This window comes from Anastrepha ludens, chromosome 2, assembly GCF_028408465.1.
Source record: "Anastrepha ludens isolate Willacy chromosome 2, idAnaLude1.1, whole genome shotgun sequence".
NCBI lineage: Eukaryota > Metazoa > Arthropoda > Insecta > Diptera > Tephritidae > Anastrepha > Anastrepha ludens.
Window position 1 is genome coordinate 74,980,005 of NC_071498.1, and position 22,114 is coordinate 75,002,118.

At 39.5% G+C, this 22,114-nt stretch overlaps 1 protein-coding gene across 1 annotated transcript; it reads right to left on the minus strand.

The window, feature by feature from the left end:
* Positions 1 to 4,446: 4,446 nt before the first annotated feature.
* On the minus strand, positions 4,447 to 20,937 carry LOC128871873 (alpha/beta hydrolase domain-containing protein 17B). The gene is made up of 5 exons (XM_054114003.1): positions 20,162 to 20,937; positions 7,958 to 8,137; positions 7,752 to 7,884; positions 5,647 to 5,899; positions 4,447 to 5,459 (listed from the first exon to the last, which is right to left on the minus strand). The coding sequence occupies exons 1-4, from the start codon at positions 20,662 to 20,664 to the stop codon at positions 5,816 to 5,818; spliced, it is 900 nt and encodes a 299-aa protein (XP_053969978.1). The 5' UTR covers positions 20,665 to 20,937; the 3' UTR covers positions 4,447 to 5,459; positions 5,647 to 5,815.
* Between the last annotated feature and the right edge of the window lie 1,177 nt (positions 20,938 to 22,114).

Consider the following 22,114-nt stretch of genomic DNA (forward strand, 5'->3'; position numbering starts at 1 on the left):
TCCTGCTTCCTCCGCTACAACTGAAGCCCCCCGGCTACAACGCTGTCATCTGCGGGACGCAGATCTTTAAAGGGGGAGGAGTTAAGGCAGCTACCTGACTGCAATACGCTAGCAATACGTATCAGATGACACATGCGCAGCAGCGTTAGTATATAACCGCCGCTGCACCGTGTGAACCGCTATGTCAGCAAATTAAGGCAGCTACCTGACTGCGATTCGCTAGCAATGCGTATCAGATGACACATGCGCAGCAGCGTTAGTATATAACCGCCGCTGCACCGTGTGAACCGCTATGTCAGCAATATATTAGATTAAGAATTAGCTTAGCTTAAGCATAAGAATAAATTGTCAAGACACTCTTAGTTCTGGACTGAAGAAAAGCACAACGTATTTTCACTTGCTGCAAAATAGGAGTAAGTATGGAAAAGGGGCCAAGTGGTTGGCCCCCAACTTTAATTTTTTGGTGCTCCCTGAAGGGAGCACCTTAACTTCCATTGTCTCATCTATAAACACGAGCTTTCCGACACAAGATGCCGCAAACCACCCCCAAACCGTCACATTTCCTCCACCGTGTTTAACTGTTTTGAGCTGGTTGTTCTCTTGAAGCTCTTTATTGGGCTTTCGCCAAATCTTTTGCGCTCCATCTGACCCAAATATGATGCTGTTCCAAAAAGCGCCGGACTTATTTAAATGCTGTTTAGCAAATTCTAGCCTCTTTTTCTTATTTGCTTTCGAAATTGGTTTTTTCGTCGAGGAACCCGGCCATGATACCCGGTTTTATATAGAGTATTCCGAACAGTTTGGGGCTTGAAATTGATTTCAAATAAATTTTGCAAGGTCTCGCACAATTTGACAGCCGAAGTTTTTGGATTTTGTGCCACCGTGGACCCCCCAATTTGCTCCTGTCGTTTGGTTAATTTTTTTTGGGCGACCAGATCTGTTCTCCGGAGCTATTTTGCAAGTATTGAAATAATGCATAACGATGTTTCGAATGTTGGATCATGATTTATCGACAAGTTTGCTAATTTCGTGATAGGATTTTTTTCTAAATACAGTTTTATCATTAATTGGCGTAGTTCTAGGGAAATTTCAGCACCATGGCCAATGTTGGTCTGCGTCCGTTGAAATCGCGATAAAAAGTGATTGCGACCGTATGCAATTCCTAAAACGTACGAATAAATAAAAAAGCAAGAGAGAAAATAATGGGAGTTTACCGTTACGACGCCAAAAGCATAAGCTAACATAAAGAATGTGCCAATACTTTTTTGATGTGAATTTGTGCCTTATTTTACCTTTCATGGTTGAGCTTGTAAGCCTATGTCGATATTAATTTTTTGATTCAGATAAGTAATAAATACGGCGGTCGCCGTAGCCGAATGGGTTGGTGCGTGACTACCATTCGCAATTCACAGAGAGAACGTCGGTTCGAATCTCGGTGAAAACACCAAAAATTAAGAAAAACATTTTTCTAATAGCGGTCGCCCCTCGACAGGCAATGGCAAACCTCCGAGTGTATTTCTGCCATGAAAAAGCTCCTCATAAAAATATCTGCCGTTCGGAGTCGGCTTGAAACTGTAGGTCCCTCAAATTTTTGAACAACATCAATACGCACACCACAAATAGGAGGAGGAGCTCGGCTAAACACCCAAAAAGGGTGTACGCGCCAATTATATATACAGTCCTGTGCAAAAAAAAACCGGACAGCTAATTTACCCTATTTAAATTTCTATAGCTTGAGTATAAAGCTTCTTGGCGGTAAGTAGCTTTTTTTGTGTATAAATAGAACAGTTTTGAATTAATTTGTATCATAATTTAACCAATAAGTGAAATAGTTGATACGTGGCAAGTGTTAATATCAAAAATATGCCAAGATCGAAGCAAATGGGAGCTGTCGTTAAGGGGCAAATTATTACACTATCACAACAAAAATTGTCCGTACGTCAAATTGCTGCTAAAGTAGGCTTCAGCAAATCATCTGTTGCCGATTTTTTAAAGAAATTTGCAGAAACGGCTTCAACGGAGCGAAAGAAAGGATCTGGACGACGAAAAAAGACGTCGCCTGCTGAAGACCGGATGATTAAGCGGATGTGTATCCAGGACCGTTTCAAATCTTCGGCAGACATCAGGAAGGAGCTCTTGGATGCAACTGGCGTCGAAATAGATTCATCTACTGTGCGTAGGAGATTGATAAATGCCGGTTTTGTAGGAAGACATCCCACAAAAAAGCCGTTTTTGAACGAAAAAATGCGTCAAAAACGATACCGATGGGCCAAAACTCATGAAAACTGGACTATCGAGCATTGGAAGAATGTGATTTTTTCGGATGAATCCAAGTTTAACCTCTTTGGATCGGATGGTATCCACCATGTGAGGCGCAGATCTGGCGAAAGATATAAAACTGGATGCATACTGCCTACTGTAAGTCAGTTGGTAGAATGGTATGGGGCTGCTTCAGCTATGACGGAACGAAAGCACTGACTCTTATTGATGGTCGGGTGAACGGAGATGCTTACATTTCAATTTTAAATAGGCATTTAATACCTGTCATTGAGGAGCAGTATTCTCTAAGAACGGACGTTATATTTCAGGATGATTCTGCGCCATGCCACCGATCTCACAAAGTCATTTATGATTTTTGTTAAATCTCCCGAGTGTTTTGTTTAAATGTCGAATCAAAAAACCAATGATTTATTCCTTATTTGTTGCAGGTAAAAGAATTTATGGAAAAAAACGGAATTGTCCAATTAGAATGGCCGGGTAACAGTCTCGACCTAAACCCAATTGAGAACCTCTGGGCCGAAGAACAAAACTGACCTGGATAACATTATAATGGACACTTGGCACAACGATATTTCGAAGGAATTGTTGCAAGCCCTGGTTACATCAATGCCGAGACGTATTAAAGCGGTAATTAAGGCGAAAGACGGTGCGACCAATTATTAAAACTTCCAATTATAAAATTTATAATGAAATAATTAATTTTGTTTTGAATTAATTAGCTGTAAGATTATATAATAAGGATAAACTAATAATAAAACATTCGTTATTGACTATGCTAAAACAAATAAAGTATGAAAATATTAAAAACACGTATGAAATTTATTGATTTTATTTCATACTTTTGTATTAAAAACACAATGGAATATAACCACATTCAAACATATTTGATAAAATCCATACTACTTCAAAAAATGGAGTTTTCAGACTGTCCGGCTTTGGGTATATTCAATAACGCATTATAATGCGCAACGTACTTTTGCAGTGTTGGCAATGCGTTCAGAAATGCAAATATGGCAGTACTGCAAATGCATCGCGTTCCAAAACGCCATTTTTGTATCAAACGTCGCGCATTATTTGCAGGAAAAATTTTAATACTGCCAATCTATCAATTGCAACACTTGTCACATTGGCAGTGCTGCCAGCGCTGCAATTACTGCGCATTTATAATGCGTTTCTGAATATACCCTTTTTTTGCACAGGACTGTATATATATAATAAATAAACACATTTAAAAAATACTGTTTTCAATTTTTTGATACTTTCATTAGAAGAAAAGTTATAGCACTGAGAACTTTGAATTTCCGAGCGTGCCAATACTTTTTTGACTCACTGTACGTATATTAAGTAAACTCATCCATATCAGAGGCAAGATGAATGCTTATGCTTATTATCGTTTAAATAAAATAAATGTGTATGAAAATATCAACGAATGCATACCCCGATTGGCGAAAGAGTTCAGAATGGATATAATATTTACTCACGAACGCATATGTACACTGGCATCTTTTATGTCGGTATGTAAACGCTGAATAACTTTGTCATTTACCAACCGATCGACTTCAACATACATGTTTTCGATACGTCAATTCAGTACAATTTAAACCATGAATAGCTTTACACCGAAACAACCGAAATTGACGCTATAAAACCCGAAATGCCTGACAAGGTGATGACAAACGCAAAAAAAGGGTCGCAGTTTGTGACTGCTAATTAAGGTGGCCACTTGATTGATAATGCATTCAAACAATAGTTTTAATAAATTGTAAATAACCAAACCAAATAAAAATACCTCTCTTATACAAATCAGTTGTTTTTTTTTTTTTCAAAGTTATTCAATGTTTTCATACCGACATAAAAGATGGCGCACCCTGTATATATTTAGCTGTACCTTAATAAACACCACGCAATTCATCCAATATTCTTGGCATCGAAAAACATTTTCCAATTTATCAAAAACGTTCCAGAATTATACAGTGATTAAACATTTTCAGTATTCTCTGAATTGGTAAACACTAATTTTGCTCGATTTTCGAATGAAGGTACATTTGAGAATAATTGCTGAAGTTCTGAGCTTTAGCTGAGTTTCAGTTTTCAACTTAATCCCGAATTAAATTAAACCCGAAAGATTTAATGAAATTTATTGATATTGTAATGAAAAAATATCACTTAAACTTTAATTATCAATATGGTTTATTTCAAAAACAACATGTATATTGCATGTGTTTATAAATGCGTATTTACTAAATTACTATTCTCTCTTACCCATTAAGTGTTAAAACTAACTATTTGTATAACTTATATAGCGTATATATCGTAATAACATATAACTATTTCATTTTTTATATTAATTTAACTCTATTACTAGCATCAATAGCTCACTTATAAGTGAAGACATATCCTATTTCCTTGTCTTGTATTACTTTCTGATGTTTCCGATTCGATCTTGGATACCGTGCAACACTTCATTTTCTCTCATTTTGTAAGCGATTTTGAAGCTCAAATTGTCGAAAATACTATGCCCTCCGATAATTAGGCAAGTAAATAGGATGTTTGCTATCGGCCTTGTGAGTTTTTTAAAATGCGAAATTATTTGACACTGTTTTTAATTTGATGAAAACAAACTCACGTTTCTACAATGGTCTATCTTTCTACTATTTAATACAAACTGCATACAATTTAACGAGGCAGTGATGATGTTTTAGGTCTTGATTTGAATGATTTACACTTGTTGGGATGAAAGAAAATCAGGCGGTTATATTTTAAATTCTTGGTATAAGAATGGTTGCTTAAATGTTTTGGATTTTCATACTTAGTTATAATTGTATTGTATAAGTAACCATGAGACTGTTTTCTGTCATATTGCAAGTGTGAATAAAGTTGTTTGGAAAAAGGAAGAAATATTATAAACGCTTCGCATGAAACGTTTTTATATGCCTTGTCAACTACACACACACTCATTTCATTCTCTTTAAGTAGTATTTCTTTTGATTGGGAAGACGAAATTTTTTTATGTAGGTTCTCGCCTTTCTCTGACAGTCGAATTTTATTACATGACTTAAAAACGTTTAGTTTTCGTTGAGATTTGTCTTTAATTTTGAGAAATGTGTGAGAACCGTTTGTTTCTTGCTAGAGAAATTTTTCAACCGATGGTTTAGTTGATACTGAACTTGAGGTGGAAGCTGTAAAGAAAAAAAATAAAATAAAGATCAGTAGTCGGTATAATTTGTGACTTCTAATATGCATGAATTTATTTTAATATACAGTTTTGATGAGGTATTTAAATGGTGTATGTATGTATATGATATTGATGCTCTGGTTGGCTGTGCAACGTGTTACCAGTCAGACATTATTTCTCTAACGTAATACCTTCAATATCGTCTTTTAAATTGTTTATTGGGCCGCTTAAAACCAATGGACTTGAGTTGCTGGTTTCTTCTAAGTTCCTTTTAATCGCCAAAGATGATGTCGGCGGTGCTTCGGCAGAAGATCCTACTGCCCCGGAATTGTTAGGATCAACCTCATGATTCTTTAATTGTCATTTAACCAACTCCACTGTTAAAAATTTTTTTAACCGCTCGAAGTATTGTGAATGCAATTCCACGTCGTTATGGCCAGCTCCCTATGATGAAAAAAATTTAGTTTTTTTTTGAATTGTCATTTAAGAAAGATATAAACAAAAGAAGCTGTTCATAAAAAAACATTTGCCGTTAGGAGGCGGCATAAAAATGTATGTGCCTGTACAGGCATTGGAGAAGGAGGAGCTCAGCCATACATCTAACAAAGTACATACTTATACGCCAATTATAAAATAAGAAGAGAGATAGAAAGTAACCAAATCGCTGCTTGCTGCCATTATAATATGGTATCAGTTTACCTGATTCTGTCTCAACTAAATTTTTTCAAAAGCTTTTAAGAGTTTTCTCGTCCAATTTATGACTTTTTATATCGCCACTGTTGTTTATGACATTTTTAGCATTGGTTTTGGTGTAGGTTTTTCCTTTTTATGATCGAAGTTAAAATCGTTTTTACGAACTTATAATAAAGCAGTGTCAATGTGCTCGTTTTCCAATTTTTTATAGCAAATCTATTTAATTGGAGCCTTCTAAATACAGTGCTGCCAACCGTTTTGTCAAGTTGACTTCAGCTTTCGAGATAAGAGTACTTGAAAATTTATTCCAAGTCTACCAAACAATTGTTTTTATTAAAAAGAAATAATACAATCACTAAAAATTAGGCCTGATGAGCAAAAGAATTTGTACTAAAAACAATAAGTGAGGAAACAGTTATGTCATATATTCAGTTTCTTCTTCTTCTTAATTAGCGCTATAACCGCTTACGCGATTTTGGCCGAGTTTAACAAAGCGCGCCAGTCGTTTCTTTCTCGTGCTAACCGGCGCCAGTTGGACACACCAAGTGAAGCCAAGTCCTTCTCCATTCCGACGACATGACCTAGCCAACGTATGATGGAAATTATGTTGATAAATAAAGCCAAGTTTGAACCAAAAAAAAAGCATTTTTTTAGGCCGGGGACTTTTTAGCCCACGAATAAAATTTCTACTTCCAATATACGGCGTTTAGTTTAAATTTGATTACAAGACACACAAGAGTACAATTACCGCTGTGCTTGGGGTCATTCTCATGCTGAAAGTAGTAGTCATATTCAATGCCTAATTTCAGAGCACTTTTATTGAAATTTTCTCTTGAGAATATTCAGTCGCTGACATACAAATCTACCTCCAGGTCAAAACACGTCCATCCGATTTGTAAACACAAAACTTACTTTCATCAGAAAATATTATTATACTTTCTTCCAAAAATCTGTTGCCGCTTAATTTTATTTACCTTGCTAATTAGGGGGTTTCTTCTACATATGCAGGCAATTTGAATTGCACTACTCAACACTATTCGAACAGCCTGAGGGCAAACAACCGTGCCATTGTGATCCTTTAGTATTGCAGCAAATTTTGGCAAATTTTTATTATTTATCGCTTTTCGCCATCGTTGATAATCACACTCAGGAGCATTATTATTAACTTTGTGTAATACTGCGTTCCTGGAAAAGTGCTAAAGTCCGGTAGGTTTCAACGTCAAATATTATGAAAGCATTTTTTCTCCTATAAAATTATATAATATAGCTTTCGGTTCATGGTTTTTATGGGTTTTTTCTCTTCACCTATCTTCGGCGCCTTTGCGATAAAATGTCTTGGCCTTTCGGCAGTCACATGGTATTTGTAAACAATCAGTTTTTCGCGCTGTTTTTTGATAATTTGTTTACAAAAAAATGCCCAAAATTCAAGTTGAGAATGAAATTTAATTCTTAAAATAAAATACTGGACAATTTGTTTAAAAAGTGGAGCCGTTAAAATATATTGCATGGTTATTGTTATATTATAGGATCATACGCATCAACACTACCTTTGCCAAGTTTAGAGTTGATAACGCTTGTTAGTTCAAAATATGAATATACTTACCTCGACCCATAGAGGTTCCACAGCTTTTGGACAACGCTCATATATACCGATCCCATGAGAAAAATCTATGACTTCATCATCAGTTCCATGTATAACCAGAACTGGAGATTTTACTTTGGAAACCTTGTCAATACTGATAAAAAAAATGTTTGGTACCATAAAATGTTATATGTATGTAATGTATAAAAAAAAATGTTTGAACATACCTTGGGAATGCATCAAAAAACCATGTTCTCTTTGTGTTGCGAAAAACGACTCTCAGCCCAGACATTAATGGAGAATGAAGAATAACTGCACCAACTTCATGCTTCGTAGCCAAATCAACTGTCGGGACTGTTCCAATACTTTGTCCATATAAAATAATAGTTTCAGGGCTGATATTAAATCTATATTATGTATATAAGAAAAAGTCATTACCTATTAATAAGGTATTTACAAGCATATTTGATATGCTATCACCCTAAAGTTTGGGTGACTCTAAATAGTCAAGCATTTAATTATTTTAAATTTTTACATTTTTTGACAAGCGACAACACATGCGCTGGTAATTACAAAGAATTAAGAGGTTACTGATTAACCTAAATTTTTATAAATAATATTAAAGTCGGCCGCCGTAGCCGAATGGGTTGGTACGTGACTACCATTCGGAATTCAGAGAGAAAGTTGGTTCGAATCTCGGTGAAATACCAAAATGAAGAAAAAGTTTTTTTCTAATAGCGGTCGCCCCTCGGCAGGCAATGGCAAACCTGCGAGTGTATTTCTGCCATGGAAAAGCTTCTCATAAAAATATCTGCCGTTCGGAGTCGGCTTGAAACTGTAGGTCCCTCAAATTTTGGAACAACATCAAGACGCATACCACAAATAGGAGGAGGAGCTCGACCAAACACCCAAAAAGGGAGCACGCGCCAATTATATATCATGCGCTACCGTGATCACCGCATTCCTCTTCTAAAAAACGGTGTTTCGTGGGAGGAGCGATATCAACAATAAATAATAACAACATAACATAATCACTCATTCGCTAGAACAACTATTTCCGCTGGGAAATTGGGACATAAGTCCCGGAACTTCCAGCTATATGAAACCAGCCGTTATTGCAATGACCACCGATCGGAATGATCGTTCGCTTATCCGCACATCAGTCAGAATGGGAAGACGGGGAAGGTGTACGCAGTGAATTCCGCGAAGCAGACCCAATTAGCTTTATTAAACGTCATATAAAACCGGTGATTCGTGGAATCAGCCACTCCAGTTTAATTTTGTCAGCCATTCCCATCTTTCCAAATTATTAATTGTTCTACCAAGCATAATTTTGATTGGCGTATGATTTGACCTCAAAACTCTCTATTACACTCAAAAACGTATCTTTATAACCAATTACTAATATATTACTCACTCATCCCTTCGATTGACAAACATACAATTTCCTTTTAACTCTTCTGTCGTCCTTCCGTGTAGAACAATCAATCAGAAACCCTCACACATAGTTAGCGAAACCTTCCCTCTTGCGCTTCCTATCTGGTCTTCCGAGTTTCTTTTTTCAACACATGTTCTGTCCACTACTGGACCATCAACTTACTGTTGACACTCAGCAATTATGGCATTCATATCCCCTAATACAATAGGATTAGTGAACTTGGTTTCTAGGAAAAATGACGTTGATAATAATACACAGGGATTAATGTAAATTGTTATGTTTAAATTGTATCTAAACCACATAGGTTTCCAACCCTCAATTGATAATACACCGCATATTACTAATGCCACCATTAGTACCACCAATGCCCCTCCAATAGTGACTAACTCGATCAGAAGCTTTCCAAAAAGTTACAAAACCACCAAAATACCTTTTTGACTCCTCAACGTTATCCTCACATATGTATGTATAAGTGTTTCTATCAAGACAAAAATATCCAAAAATTTAAGTATTGAAAAAATTCTGAGTGCAAACATTTGTTTTTCAGTCCATTCGTCTTTTCGTATTTGTAATCAAACTTCAACTCATTTTTTTATATTTATAATGAACTTTATTAAACCAAATATGTACCATTTTGGTCGACCACCTATTGCCATTTTTCTTCTAGAGACATTGGGCCTTATGCATAATAAGCGAGCATTTGCTCAGACTCGAGTTTTGGAGTAAAAGGTAGGTTTGGTATGCATAAAAATTGTTGAACTCGCTTGCTTTTACTCGGTGCGTGAGATAGATCTCACATGTCGAGTTTGAACTCAAGTCCTGAAATGTTCGTGAGTTGGAGCTCACTTTGGTATGCATAACAGCAAGAATTTGCTCACTTTTTTGAGATCCATCTCACAAAAAGGTGAGACTGCCTTTTAGTTGACTCGCGTGTTTACAAGTATAAAGATGGCCGAATATTTTAAACTTTTCGTTTCCTCTGTCTCATACTCATCGAAGATTCGTTTGGCCTGTAATTAAATTAAGTTATCAGATTTAAGCAATCATATTAGCGGTGTTAATCCTGCGTCTTAATGCAGTTCCATAATAATAAAGTTGGTTTTTATTTTAAGAGTACTCTCAATTCTAACTTATTCTTACTCCTATACCTAGGGTTTTATTTAAAAGCTTTATGTAACAAATAGTTTTTGTACTTATACTTTGTTTTTGCTAATCAAGAAATAATACAACAAAAACGGCTCAACTAAGGGACTTTTGTAGCTCTATGCTCCTTAGCCTAACGAAGAGTTACCGGCCGAATATCATGTTCGTTATAATTTAGCTTTCTTTTTGATGTTTGTTGTTGTGGCACAGATGGGATATCTACGGGTGTGTTCTGTACTGCCGCGCTGCTGGTGGAGCTGTCATTATTAATGCCCACTGCACTCTCTAAGTTGCTGCTGGAACTCTCATTAGCATTAACGCCTACCGAAAAATCGCCTCCAGTGGAAAAAGTAAAATAAAAAAACAAAAACAATTTATTTTCACCAAAAAAAAAGCCACGCATTATAACGGCACACTTACTGGTAACTTTTCCGATAGCTGGATTCGATTTACCAGAAAGTATTTCAAACAATTCATGTTCCCATTTTTTTAAATACATTTTTTTGTTTCCCGTTTTATTTTTGCCACTTTTTGACCTTACTCGGCACTTCATATTAGCAATTTTCTTCATTACATTTTTTTCGCTTATTTCCACACCAGTTTTTTCTTTATATTCGCCACAAAGTTTTCTTATTATTTATTTTTTTTTATTTTTTACACTTTCACTATCTGAACTCATTTTTGCAACGAATCAAACAAGCGGTTTGATCTCAGCTAACTCGAGTTCAAGGTATTTGCTCTATCTCATTTTTATGCATACCAAATTGAGCACGAGCTCGGTCGGTTTGCTCGAACTCACCTACTTGAGATAGATCTCACCAGACTCTACTCGAGCAAATGCTCACTTATTATGCATAAGGCCCATTATTCCATCAGTGTAAAACTTCTGTGGTTTCTCGGCGAAAAACTGCGACAAGTAATTTTCACAGGCTTCTCTTGAAGCCAACTTTACTCCATTAAGGGAGTTCTGCATTGACCAAAACAAATGGTAGTCCGATGGTGCAAGGTCAGGGCTATATGGTGGATGCATCAAAACTTCCCAGCCAAGCTCTCCCAGTTTTTGCCGAGTCATCAAAGATGTGTGTGGCCTAACGTTGTCCTGATGGAAGACGACGCCCTTTCTGTTCATCAGTTCTGGCCGGTTTTTTTCGATTGCTTGCTTCAATCTCATCAGTTGTTGACAGTAAAGTGTAGAATCAATCGTTCGAGCAGGCTGGAGCAGCTCATAGTGGATGATTCCTTTCCAATCCCACCAAACACACAGCATAACCTTTCGAGGCGTCAATCCTGGCTTTGGGACCATTTGTTGAGCTTCACCACCCTTGCACCATGATCTTTTTCGCACATTCTTGTCGTATTGATCCACTTTTCGTCTCTTGTTACCACTCGCTTCAGAAATGGTTAGATTTCACTTCGTTTCAGCAAAGAATCGCAGATGTTAATTCGGTCCATTAAATTTTTCACAGACAATTTATGTGGTACCCAAACATCGAGCTTCTTTTTGTAACAAGCCTTTTTTAAATGATTCAAAACCGTTTGATGATGAATGTTTAGTGCCTTGGCGATGTCATGGCAGCTTATGTGAGGGTCCTGGTCAATCTTTTCCATAATTTCATCGACTTTTTCAACGATAGGTCGATTGAGCGAGGTGCATCTTTCACATTGAAATTTCCAGAACGGAAGCGAGCGAACCATTGTTGTGCTACACGAACTGATACAGCATCGTCTCCGTAAACTTCACAAATTTCATTGGTGGCTTGCGTGGCATTCTTCCCTTTTTTATACAAAAATTTCAAAATATAGCGAATTTCTTCATTATTTTCACTCATTTTTGAACAACTATAATTTTTTTTCAACTTCTCCGAATTTAATTTTTTTTGGTTAAATGAAGCTTAAAATGTCACCTTTCTAACACCATTTGATATGACACAATGTGATTGGTAGCACTGGAGATAGATGACTCCAACGACATCTATTGACAAAATACGAAAAGACTTTTTCGACTACCCAATATATTGTAAGAGAGTATACATAGTTCTAAATTATTTAGTGTGAATAACCTGTTTTTCATTAACTAGGCCTTCACATTTGCTTGCCTTTCCACTTGCAGCGTCTTTTTGTTTAAATATACAATAAGTTTTTCATTTTCTTAGTTTTTTGAGTTGGTTTTCATAACATTTGTTTTTATTAATAAGGAGTTAAAATCAAAACTTACACCATGTAAATTGTTTCCGTAAATATTTGACAATGTTTTGATGGCCTTTCTTTGCCACACACTAATACTGTTTCTTTGCCACAGTTAAATCAAATTCCTAATAAAGTGAGTTTTTTAGGATCTTGAGAACTTGAAATGATATTACAAAACAGAAATATTTGTGGGAATGATTTTTTTAAAGCTCGATAGCGCTCACCATACAGCGTAATGACTGCTCCTTCTTCAATTCGAAAGAAAAAAAAAACGATGTTCAACAAAATAAACAAGGTTTATGCGTAAGTATTATAAAAAGTTGTTTACGAGTATGCAATATTTTTGTCTTATGTGTTTCAATTTATGCTTCAGATCTTGGTATGGTAAATGCATATGCTGCGGAAGGCGATGTGCTTGTTTTCCATCACTGAAATATTGAAGTCAACCAGCAGTGGGCTGAAGAAGCAAGAAAGCTCCACTATACCAGTATCGGTTATGGATTTCATTAGTCCCTATACGTTTGAATAGAACGCAAGTCCTGTGGTGTGTGATTGTTTCAATTGGGGGTTACATTTGGATCACTTTGCCAAGAGGTACTTTGAAGAAAGATGAACATTTTAAATGAAATAAACTAATTTAATGTACGTATACAGCGAACAAATCCACTTTTAATTTTTACATTAGCAAAAACAGTTTTCCCCTACATGTAAACCAATTTATATACATACAGTGTCGAAAAAAAATAAATGAACTGAAATGAACCAAATATTATTTTATAGTAAAAAAAATATCACAGAAATGAAAAGCAACCAGTTGTTTTATGAAAACATAAAAAATATTTTCTAAGATAAGACTGTATTACATTATATGCGAAAAAAGGCAAATATATGCAATATCCAAACTTCCGATATTTTTTTGCTACTGTACAAGCCATGTGTAGGTACTAGATATATATTTTTTTTATTGTGGTCAATGTGAGCGTTGGAATAAGAGTCAATAGTAGTTTCCTATTGAAAATTCTATAATTTTGTACTTTTATTAAAAAAATGTGCTAATGGCGCGAAAAAAAATTTAGTTCAATTGAAAAAACTAATTATAAACGACTACAAGCACGGTTTATCGCAAAAGGATTAAAAAAATTCCGAGAAACTGGAAGTGTTGAAATTCTTCACCGTGGAGGACGACCCAAAGGTACACAGCACGAAGACTCGAAAATATTGATAGAATTGAAGAAAGATCCAGAGTAGTCGGCAGCAAGTATAGTTAAAGAGCTGAACTTAAAGGTTAGCAGCCGAACTGTACAACGCAGAGCATGTGCAGGTAGACTGAACAGTTATAGAGCAGCACAAAAGCCATTTATTTCCACAAAAAATCGGCTAAAGCGGTTGAAATTAGCTTGGAAGCACATTAACTGGTCATTGAAACGATGGAGAACTATACTTTTTTCTGATAAATCAAAATTCAACTTGAAATACTCAAACGGAATGAGAAGAGTTCGCCGGCCAAAATATAATCGTTTAGATCCTCGATACTGCAAAGGTACGGTTAAGCATGGCGGAGGTGCTATTATGGTGTGGGGTGGTTTTTCTGGGTTTGCTGTTGGATCTCTCCATTTAATAGATGGAATTATGGATAGGTTTGTATACCAAAATATACTAGAGAGTGTGATGCTTCCCCATGTTGAGTGGAATATGACACTTTCGTGGTCGTTCCAATAAGATAACGACCCAAAGCACACCTCGAAGTTGGTAGCAAATTGGATCGCATCGAAAAAAATCAATGTGCTCCCGCACAATCTACGGACCTCAATCCAATTGAGAACCTTTGGGAGATACTCAATAGGAGGATAGACAGGCAAGGAGTAAATATGGACAAAAAGAAGCTATTTGAAGCTGCCAAACAAGTCTGGTTGGATATTCCACTCGACGTTATCAACAATCTAATAGCGTCCATGCCAAAAAGATGTAGTGAAGTTATAAAAAATAATGGTATGCTATAAAATATTAGTTAATTTTTGTTATTCCAATATGTTTTGTCGCTTTGAATATCGCATATGGTTTGGTTTTTAACGCATATAATTCTATGAAGTAAACTATTTGTTAAGATTTTTATGCATTCAAGAAATAAATCTAACTAATATAACTGTCAACAGTGACGTGGGTGCCGATACGTGAGTGGGCCGACTGTTTGTTTGACGACAGGAGGTACTTCGTTTTGTCCTCGTTCACCACCAGACCCAGTCGCTTCGCCTCTTTATCCAGTTTGGAGAAGGCAGAACTAACAGCGAGGTTCTTAAGGCCGATGATGTCGATATCATCGGCATACGCCAACAATTGTACGCTCTTATAAAAAATTGTGCCTGAGCGATTAAGTTCTGCGGCTTGTACGATCCTCTCCAACATCAGGTTAAAGAAGTCACACGACAGCGAGTCACCCTGTCTGAAACCTCATTTGGTATCAAACGGCTCGGAGAGGTCCTTCCCAATTCTTGCATAGCCGTATTAGTTTTGCGGGGATACCAAATTCAGACATCGCGGCATACAGGAAACTCCTTTTCGTACTGTCGAATGCAGCTTTGAAGTCGACGAAAAGATGGTGTGTGTCGATTCTCCTTTCATGAGTCTTTTCCAAGATTTGACGTATTGTGAATATTTGGTCGATGGTAGACTTTCCAGGTCTAAAGCCCCCACGGTGGGCTTCAGCCTTTCACACAATACGCTCGCTAGAACCTTAGAGGCGATATTTAGAAGTGGCGGGTCCCAAACCCAGCGCACAACCAGCTATCCTGGAATGTTTGGCCTTATCACTTTAGCTCACTCCCGAACGGGTGTTCGGAATCTACTCAGAGGATAGTTGGGCTAATCCCGGGAGTTGTGAGCTGCTTGAACCACATGCAGAAGAATCGTCCTGGCCACTCCCAAGTGAATGGCGATCAGTAACTTTCCCCACTTGCGTGGACTTCAACATATGGAACCATCCCTCCCGTGGCAGTTAGTTCTACGTAACCGAAAATACCCGAATTTCCATTCCCATGGCAGCCGGTTCTACGTTACCGGAATGACTCGGGTTTTTCCCGACCAAGGGCTGCCGCCCCAGTATACTAGCCGTGTCTAGTGAACCGTATATCACCCCACCCCTTACGACACAGGAGCAAATCCTCGCAGCAATCCTACTCCAAATGCTTCTCCTCAGGGCTGGAATCGAATCCAACCCTGGGCCAGAAGTATTCCATTGCTGCGTCTGCCACAAACGGCTTCACCCGAACTCCACCTCGGTTAGGTGTAACAAGTGCAACGGGTGGAACCACCTTAAGACCTGTTCAGGCCTTAAGTCACACAGGGAGTGGTCCACACGGTATGTGGCCACGTGTTGCTCCCGCCAGCAGGCGTCTGATGCCTCCACGGCTACTACTCCCCCTGATAGGCCGGCACTACCAACCCACACCTCCACGGTGAGGAGCCTATCGGACCAACACAACTCCCCCAACTCAACCCCTCCCCTTCCTTCCTGCTCCAACCCCAGTGCGGGGACAAACCAGCAGCTCCTGGTCCCCTGCACAGTCTGTTCCGTGTGTCAGACCGTAATGCCTCGGAATCCGGTATCAGTCCAATGCAATTCTTGCAATGGCTGGTGCTATTTTCGGAGATGTTCCGACCTGCGCACCACCCGTGAGTGGACAACGGCCTACGTTGCGCCCTGCTGCAGAGCTCTGCACCCGCTTCCGCACAACCACAGTGGATTGCACAGCAGGTCCAACGTAGACAACCCCACGCGTCCCTCACCCCCCGAGTTACACAGACTTTACCGAGAAGCTTCAAGCTTCTACAATTTAACTGCAACGGACTCACGAGTAAGGTCGACGAGATAGTTGACTTTATGAGCCGGCACAGTATTAAAATAGCTGCGGTCCAAGAAACCAAGCTGCACGCGAGGTCATCTCTGATCACCAGGGATGGCTATAACGTGCACAGACACGAGCGCGAGCGAGACAATGGTGGTGGCCTAGCGTTTATAGTCCACCACACAGTGCAGTATCGTCTCATCGATGAAGGAATCGACCGCAGGGACAGCACCTTAGAATGTCAAGGCATAGCTGTCCAGACAGGCGATTCCGAGCTCGAAATATTTAACGTATATATACCCCCTATCACCTGCTGCCCTGCAGCATATCACCCTGACATAGGTGCGCTCATCAGAGGTGAAAACCGATTGGTTATACGTGACTTCAATGCGCATCACGATCTTTGGCATTCAAGTCTGCCAAATGATCGTAGGGGACAGCAACTGGCAGAGCAGATAGACGGTTCGACATTCAGCACTGTAAACGACGACGCCCCCACCAGGGTAGTGGGCAATTGCAGCAACTCGCCTGACCTAACAATAGCTAGCGCGGGTCTGATAAATAGCATAACGTGGCGACCTATGCTATCGCTTGCATCAGACCACTTGCCCATTTTCGTCTCGATTGAGAGACCTGCCGACTTTGTTTGGGCCGGCTTCACGGAATTCACCGAGGACACCTTCGCCGCTCTTCCCATCCCCACTGATGTGCGCGTAGGCGAACGCGCATTCCGCAAAGTGCTCACAGCTGCTGCGGCTCGCTTCATTCCAGCTGGAAGTTTTAAGGACATTCGTCCCCATTTCCCAGCCGAAGCAGCCAGCTTAACAAACGAGCGTGACCACCTACGCCAGGCCGATCCCGCGGATCCCCGCATAAGGGATCTCAATTTGGAGATCCGGCAACTGGTAAATCAACATAAGCGGACCAAATGGGTTGAGCACCTGAAGACCTGTAACCTCACCTCTGGGGTGAGTAAGCTCTGGTCCCCCGTTAGGTCCCTGTCGAACCCGACGAAGCACAACGACAAGGTGGCTATCACCTTCAACGGTTGCACGTCGTCGGACCCGAAGAGATGCGCGAGCTATTTTAGCCGGCTTTTTATACTGCATCCTCCGGTCGACAGAACCAAACGTCGTGCTACCACAAGGCTGCACAAACTGACGAACGGCAGTGCGCCACTTACTTTCTCCGGTGATGAGGTTCAAGGGGCCATCAACAAATCGAAATCATCAAAAGCCATTGGCCCTGACGGATTAAACGCGCTGATGCCGAAGCATCTGGGACCTCTGGGAGTAGGATTCCTCACAAGGGTCTTCAATCTGTCCCTGGCCACTCTCATCATCCCTGACAAGTGGAAAGCAGGGAGAGTGGTCCCACTACTGAAACCTGGGAAACCCGCCAACCAAGGGGAATCTTATCGGCCGATAACTCTCCTTTCCCCAGTAGTGAAGACACTTGAAGCCCTCCTACTCCCACTCTTCACGAAACACCTGGCCCCAGCCCCACATCAGCATGGATTCCGACGAGTGCATAGCACCACCACTGCACTCACTGCCATAAACCACCAGATAAACCGCGGGCTTAACCAAAACCGCCCCTGCGAGAAGACTGTGCTCCGCAAACTACCTTAACGGTCGGCACTCGTCAGTGATTTTTCGAGATCAAACATCAAAGCAGAGGAAGATTAAGCCAGGTGCACCGCAGGGTGGTGTCCTTTCTCCCTTGCTGTTCAACTTCTACATCTCGAAGCTCCCCCAACCACCAGCGGGAGTTTCCCTGATCGCATACGCTGACGACTGCACGATAATGGCGTCGTACAAAGACATTGATGGCCTGTGTTCCAAAGTGAACAACTACCTCACCGACCTTTCTCGCTTTTTCACTGCGAGGAATCTCCAACTTTCCCCCACCCAGTCCGCGGCGACCCTCTTTACCACCGGGACAAAGGAGGTCAAGCTGTCCCTTAAGGTAAAAGTCGACGACACACCAATTCCGACGGTAAGCAACCCCAAAATTTTGGGTGTAACCTTTGACAGCTTGCTCTCCTTCTCTGCGCACACAACCGCAATTGCCACTAAAGTCCAAAATCGCAACAAGGTCTTCAAATCGCTTGCCGGCAGCACTTGGGGCAAAGACAAAGAACTGTTGCTTTCGACATTTAAGGCGGTTCTGAACTATGCTGCGCCTGTCTGGCCCCTGGAACTAGTGACACGCAGTGGATAAAGCTACAGACATGTCAAAATACCGCCATTCGGACAGCGACCCTTTGCCTCCTGATGTCTCCCATTCAACACCTGCATAACGAGGCAAAATGCTCCCAGTAGTGGAGCACAACAAACTGCTCAGCAAGCAGTTCCTGCTTGGATGTTATCGCAGGTTTCACCCCTGCAGACACCTGCTTGAGCCTGAGCCGCCTCCCAGGCACGTCAGGAGACACCTTTTAGACTACGCTGACGAAATCCAGGAAAAAACTGACCGCAACCTACTGGACCGGCAGACCGTCATCCGACATCCACCGGGAGACCGTGACCACCTTCATGAACTCCCGTCCTGTGAATGCCGTAATCGGAGTCCAACCACCACCTATTGCAGACGAAGAGCTCCAGCTTCCCCGTGAGACATGCGAAGGTACCCCGCACGACACTAACCACCTCTTCACATGCCCCCAAAAACCGACTCATCTAACACCCCTCTCCCTCTGGACCCAACCTGTCGAAACAGCATGTTTCCTGGGCCTACCCCTAGATGAGCTATACGAAGATGACCGGCGATATGCCCTACACGGACAGGGCTACCATTACTGTTAAAAACAACAACAACAACACCCGAATTTGTATGCGCTAAAGGGTCATTTTAGCAGCATTCTCCGTAGATGTATGGGAAATGTTTCTGCTGTTACAATACAACAAGAAAGAATTGTTTTCCATTATACTGCTACTCTACTGTTCGTGTGTAAAGGTATAAGTAAATAACACGCACCGTTTCGATTCTACGTTACCGGAACGGCCCGAATTTACTATATATCCGACCAAGGACTGTCCAAAGACTAACTTTAGCAGCACTCCCCGTACATGTATGGGGAATATTTTTGCTGCTACAACAACAAAATACAAATCACCATAGCAAGTTACACGACTGATCTTTAGTCTTTCCCATGACAGTCGGTTCTACGTGACCGTAACGGCCCGGATTTAATTGGCCAAGGACTGTCACTACAGCAGCATCCTCCGTCCACGTACGGGGAATGTTTATGCTGCTACAACAACAACTGAACTTTAGTATAACTCTATTATGAACTGTTTGTTTAAATGGTTATCCCACCCAAGATCGTGTAATTTGACTTTTTCTATTGGGATTTTATATAGTAGTTGGTATATGCCAATCGGCCAATTGCCTCAACTTTAACATAATCCTCGGACCGTGTCATTGTGCGAAGCCATACATAATGATGAGTATGGGGCTTTCAAATTAAAAAGGATTTCGCTAATAGGCGCAGCTTGTTTTACACATACCGTAGCAATCCTTCCTTATTAATTTAGAAATGGTATTAATGTGCATTTTTAATTGCATGAAATAAGCACATAGAACAAAAGCAAACACTTAACTGCAATAAATATGTTCAAAATTATGTGAAATATATGTACATAGGTAATTCATAATGTATTTGTAGCTGTGTACAGGGTTAAAGTTAGCAAAGTAAAGGTTTGCAACTTGAACTAATTACTTAAAATCTAATAATGTTTTGTTATATTGTCAATTTTCCCCGGTAATTGCGTTAAGTAGGGTAAAACAATCAAGTTTTATTTTAGTATATAGTTTACCTGTTCCTTAGAGCTTGCCATGCCGCTTCGATGTCAGCATAAAGATTTTTTTCAGAAGGTTTCCCGCCACTCATTCCATATCCAGAATAATCATAGCCAAATATGTTACAATTTAGTTGTGACCCAAGAGATATATAGAAGCTACTCATTTGTCCCAAGTCAACTGCATTCCCATGTGAAAAAAGCAAGGTGTACTTTGCGTTTCTACTACATCGCACATATATGCATGTAATAAGATTTCCGCGTGATGTCCTTGTGAAGAAAGATTCAACTTTGGATTTATCACGTTCTGAATATTGCCATTCTGCGCGATCAAATAAATGCAAGTTGTACTTTACATTTGAATCGTCAGCAGGTGTCAACTTATATGTGGGTTCCGGTGGTTGGAATGCCAATTTAGCTGCAATTGGTCCAGGACAAGGTGGACAGCAAAACATGCAGCACAGTTCACTTATACTAAACATTCCGTTTAAAATTTCCTCACGAGTGATATATATAAACATAAATTTTGTAAATGTTTATATTCATCCGTAGTTCGCTTGACTTGCACTTTCAAAACTAAACGAATTGTTTACCCTGCATGACTCATGAATTTACTTTACCACTTGAAGTTATATTATATTCGACATACACAAAATAAATCCTGGAAAAATTATATGGCCAGTAACAACTAACAAAAAACTTATCTTGATTATCTAAACCGCAACTATCTTTAACAATACAAGAAAAAATATACTGTGGAATGTCAGATAACGCAGCCATTTACGAAAAGTGGAACTCATTCAATGTTATACCGTCTACTTACTGCTCTAGTACTATGTCTGCACTATACCCAATCTATTACAATTACTATACAATAATTTCATCGAGCAACCCTGTCTTAAGATTCTTAATGCCTCTTCGTTTTGGCCTCTGGTCACGCTCCAGCACGCTTTCCAGCAGGCTTATATATGTGCGTGTCGGGTGCTTGACGCTAATATCTGAAAGTTTTGATTTTCATCAAGCAAAAGCCGACAACAAGTATGTGTGACACGAAGCAAGTACGAGTGTCACCCGACACGCACATACATAAGCCTGCTGGACAAGCATGCTGGACCGTTACCAAAGGCCATTTCACCAAGCGTGAGCAAGTGGCGAATAAATCACGCAACTGTTCTTATAGGGGTTGGTCACAGTCCAGCATGCTTGACTGCGCTTTGTATGTGTTAGTGCAGTCGGGTGGCGTCGTGACACACGTATTTGTTGTCGGCTACACGTACGATGCTTGATGAAAATAAAAAATTTTTGATATTTTCGTTTGACGCTTCCTTTTTTGATCGTGTCGGAGTCTGACGGACAAAACAGCAGTGTTGTATTCAGCATTGAGGCTAGTATTTCGTGTGCGGTTGCCCAATAGTAATATATATTACTCGTAAACACCTAGATATACTAAACATAACCACAATCCGTATGAAATATGTACATAAATAAGCAAAAAATTTAAAAATTTATATGTAAATGAAATTATTTAAAACTGATATACATAAGTAATTTAATAATAATGAAGTTATGAACCCGAAAAACATAAGTTATAATTAAAAACATGACTTATTGCGATTTTTGAATATAACACAGAAAGTGGGTAGCAAAAAAAAAAAGAAATTCTCAAACAACGAACAAAATAAATTAAAGCAGATTACCTTTAATTTTTGTAAAATATCCCAAACTCAAATTTAATTCCCTTACTTACGCTTTTCAACCATAGAAGAATTTCGTATATACAAATTTACATAAATAAAAATTCATCATCCGATGACGACATATTCACTTCTAAATACAACTGTGGATTGATCGCTTTTTGTTTTGAACGTCACCGGGAAAACAAGTAGCCGACACGCACACATATACAGTGCTGGACAAGCAATACTGGACTGTGACCAGGGCCTATTAAAGACAAGTACACAATCTATTACT

Excerpts from the sequence above, each read along its gene's own strand:
- LOC128871873 (XM_054114003.1), bottom strand. The coding sequence starts at position 20,664 with ATGTTTATATATATCACTCGTGAGGAAATTTTAAACGGAATGTTTAGT. Across the intron at positions 7,885-7,957 it reads TTTTTTGATGCATTCCCAAG|TATTGACAAGGTTTCCAAAG; the intron begins GTATGTTCAAAC and ends TTTTTTTATCAG. Across the intron at positions 5,900-7,751 it reads TGGAACCTCTATGGGTCGAG|GGAGCTGGCCATAACGACGT; the intron begins GTAAGTATATTC and ends TTTTCATCATAG.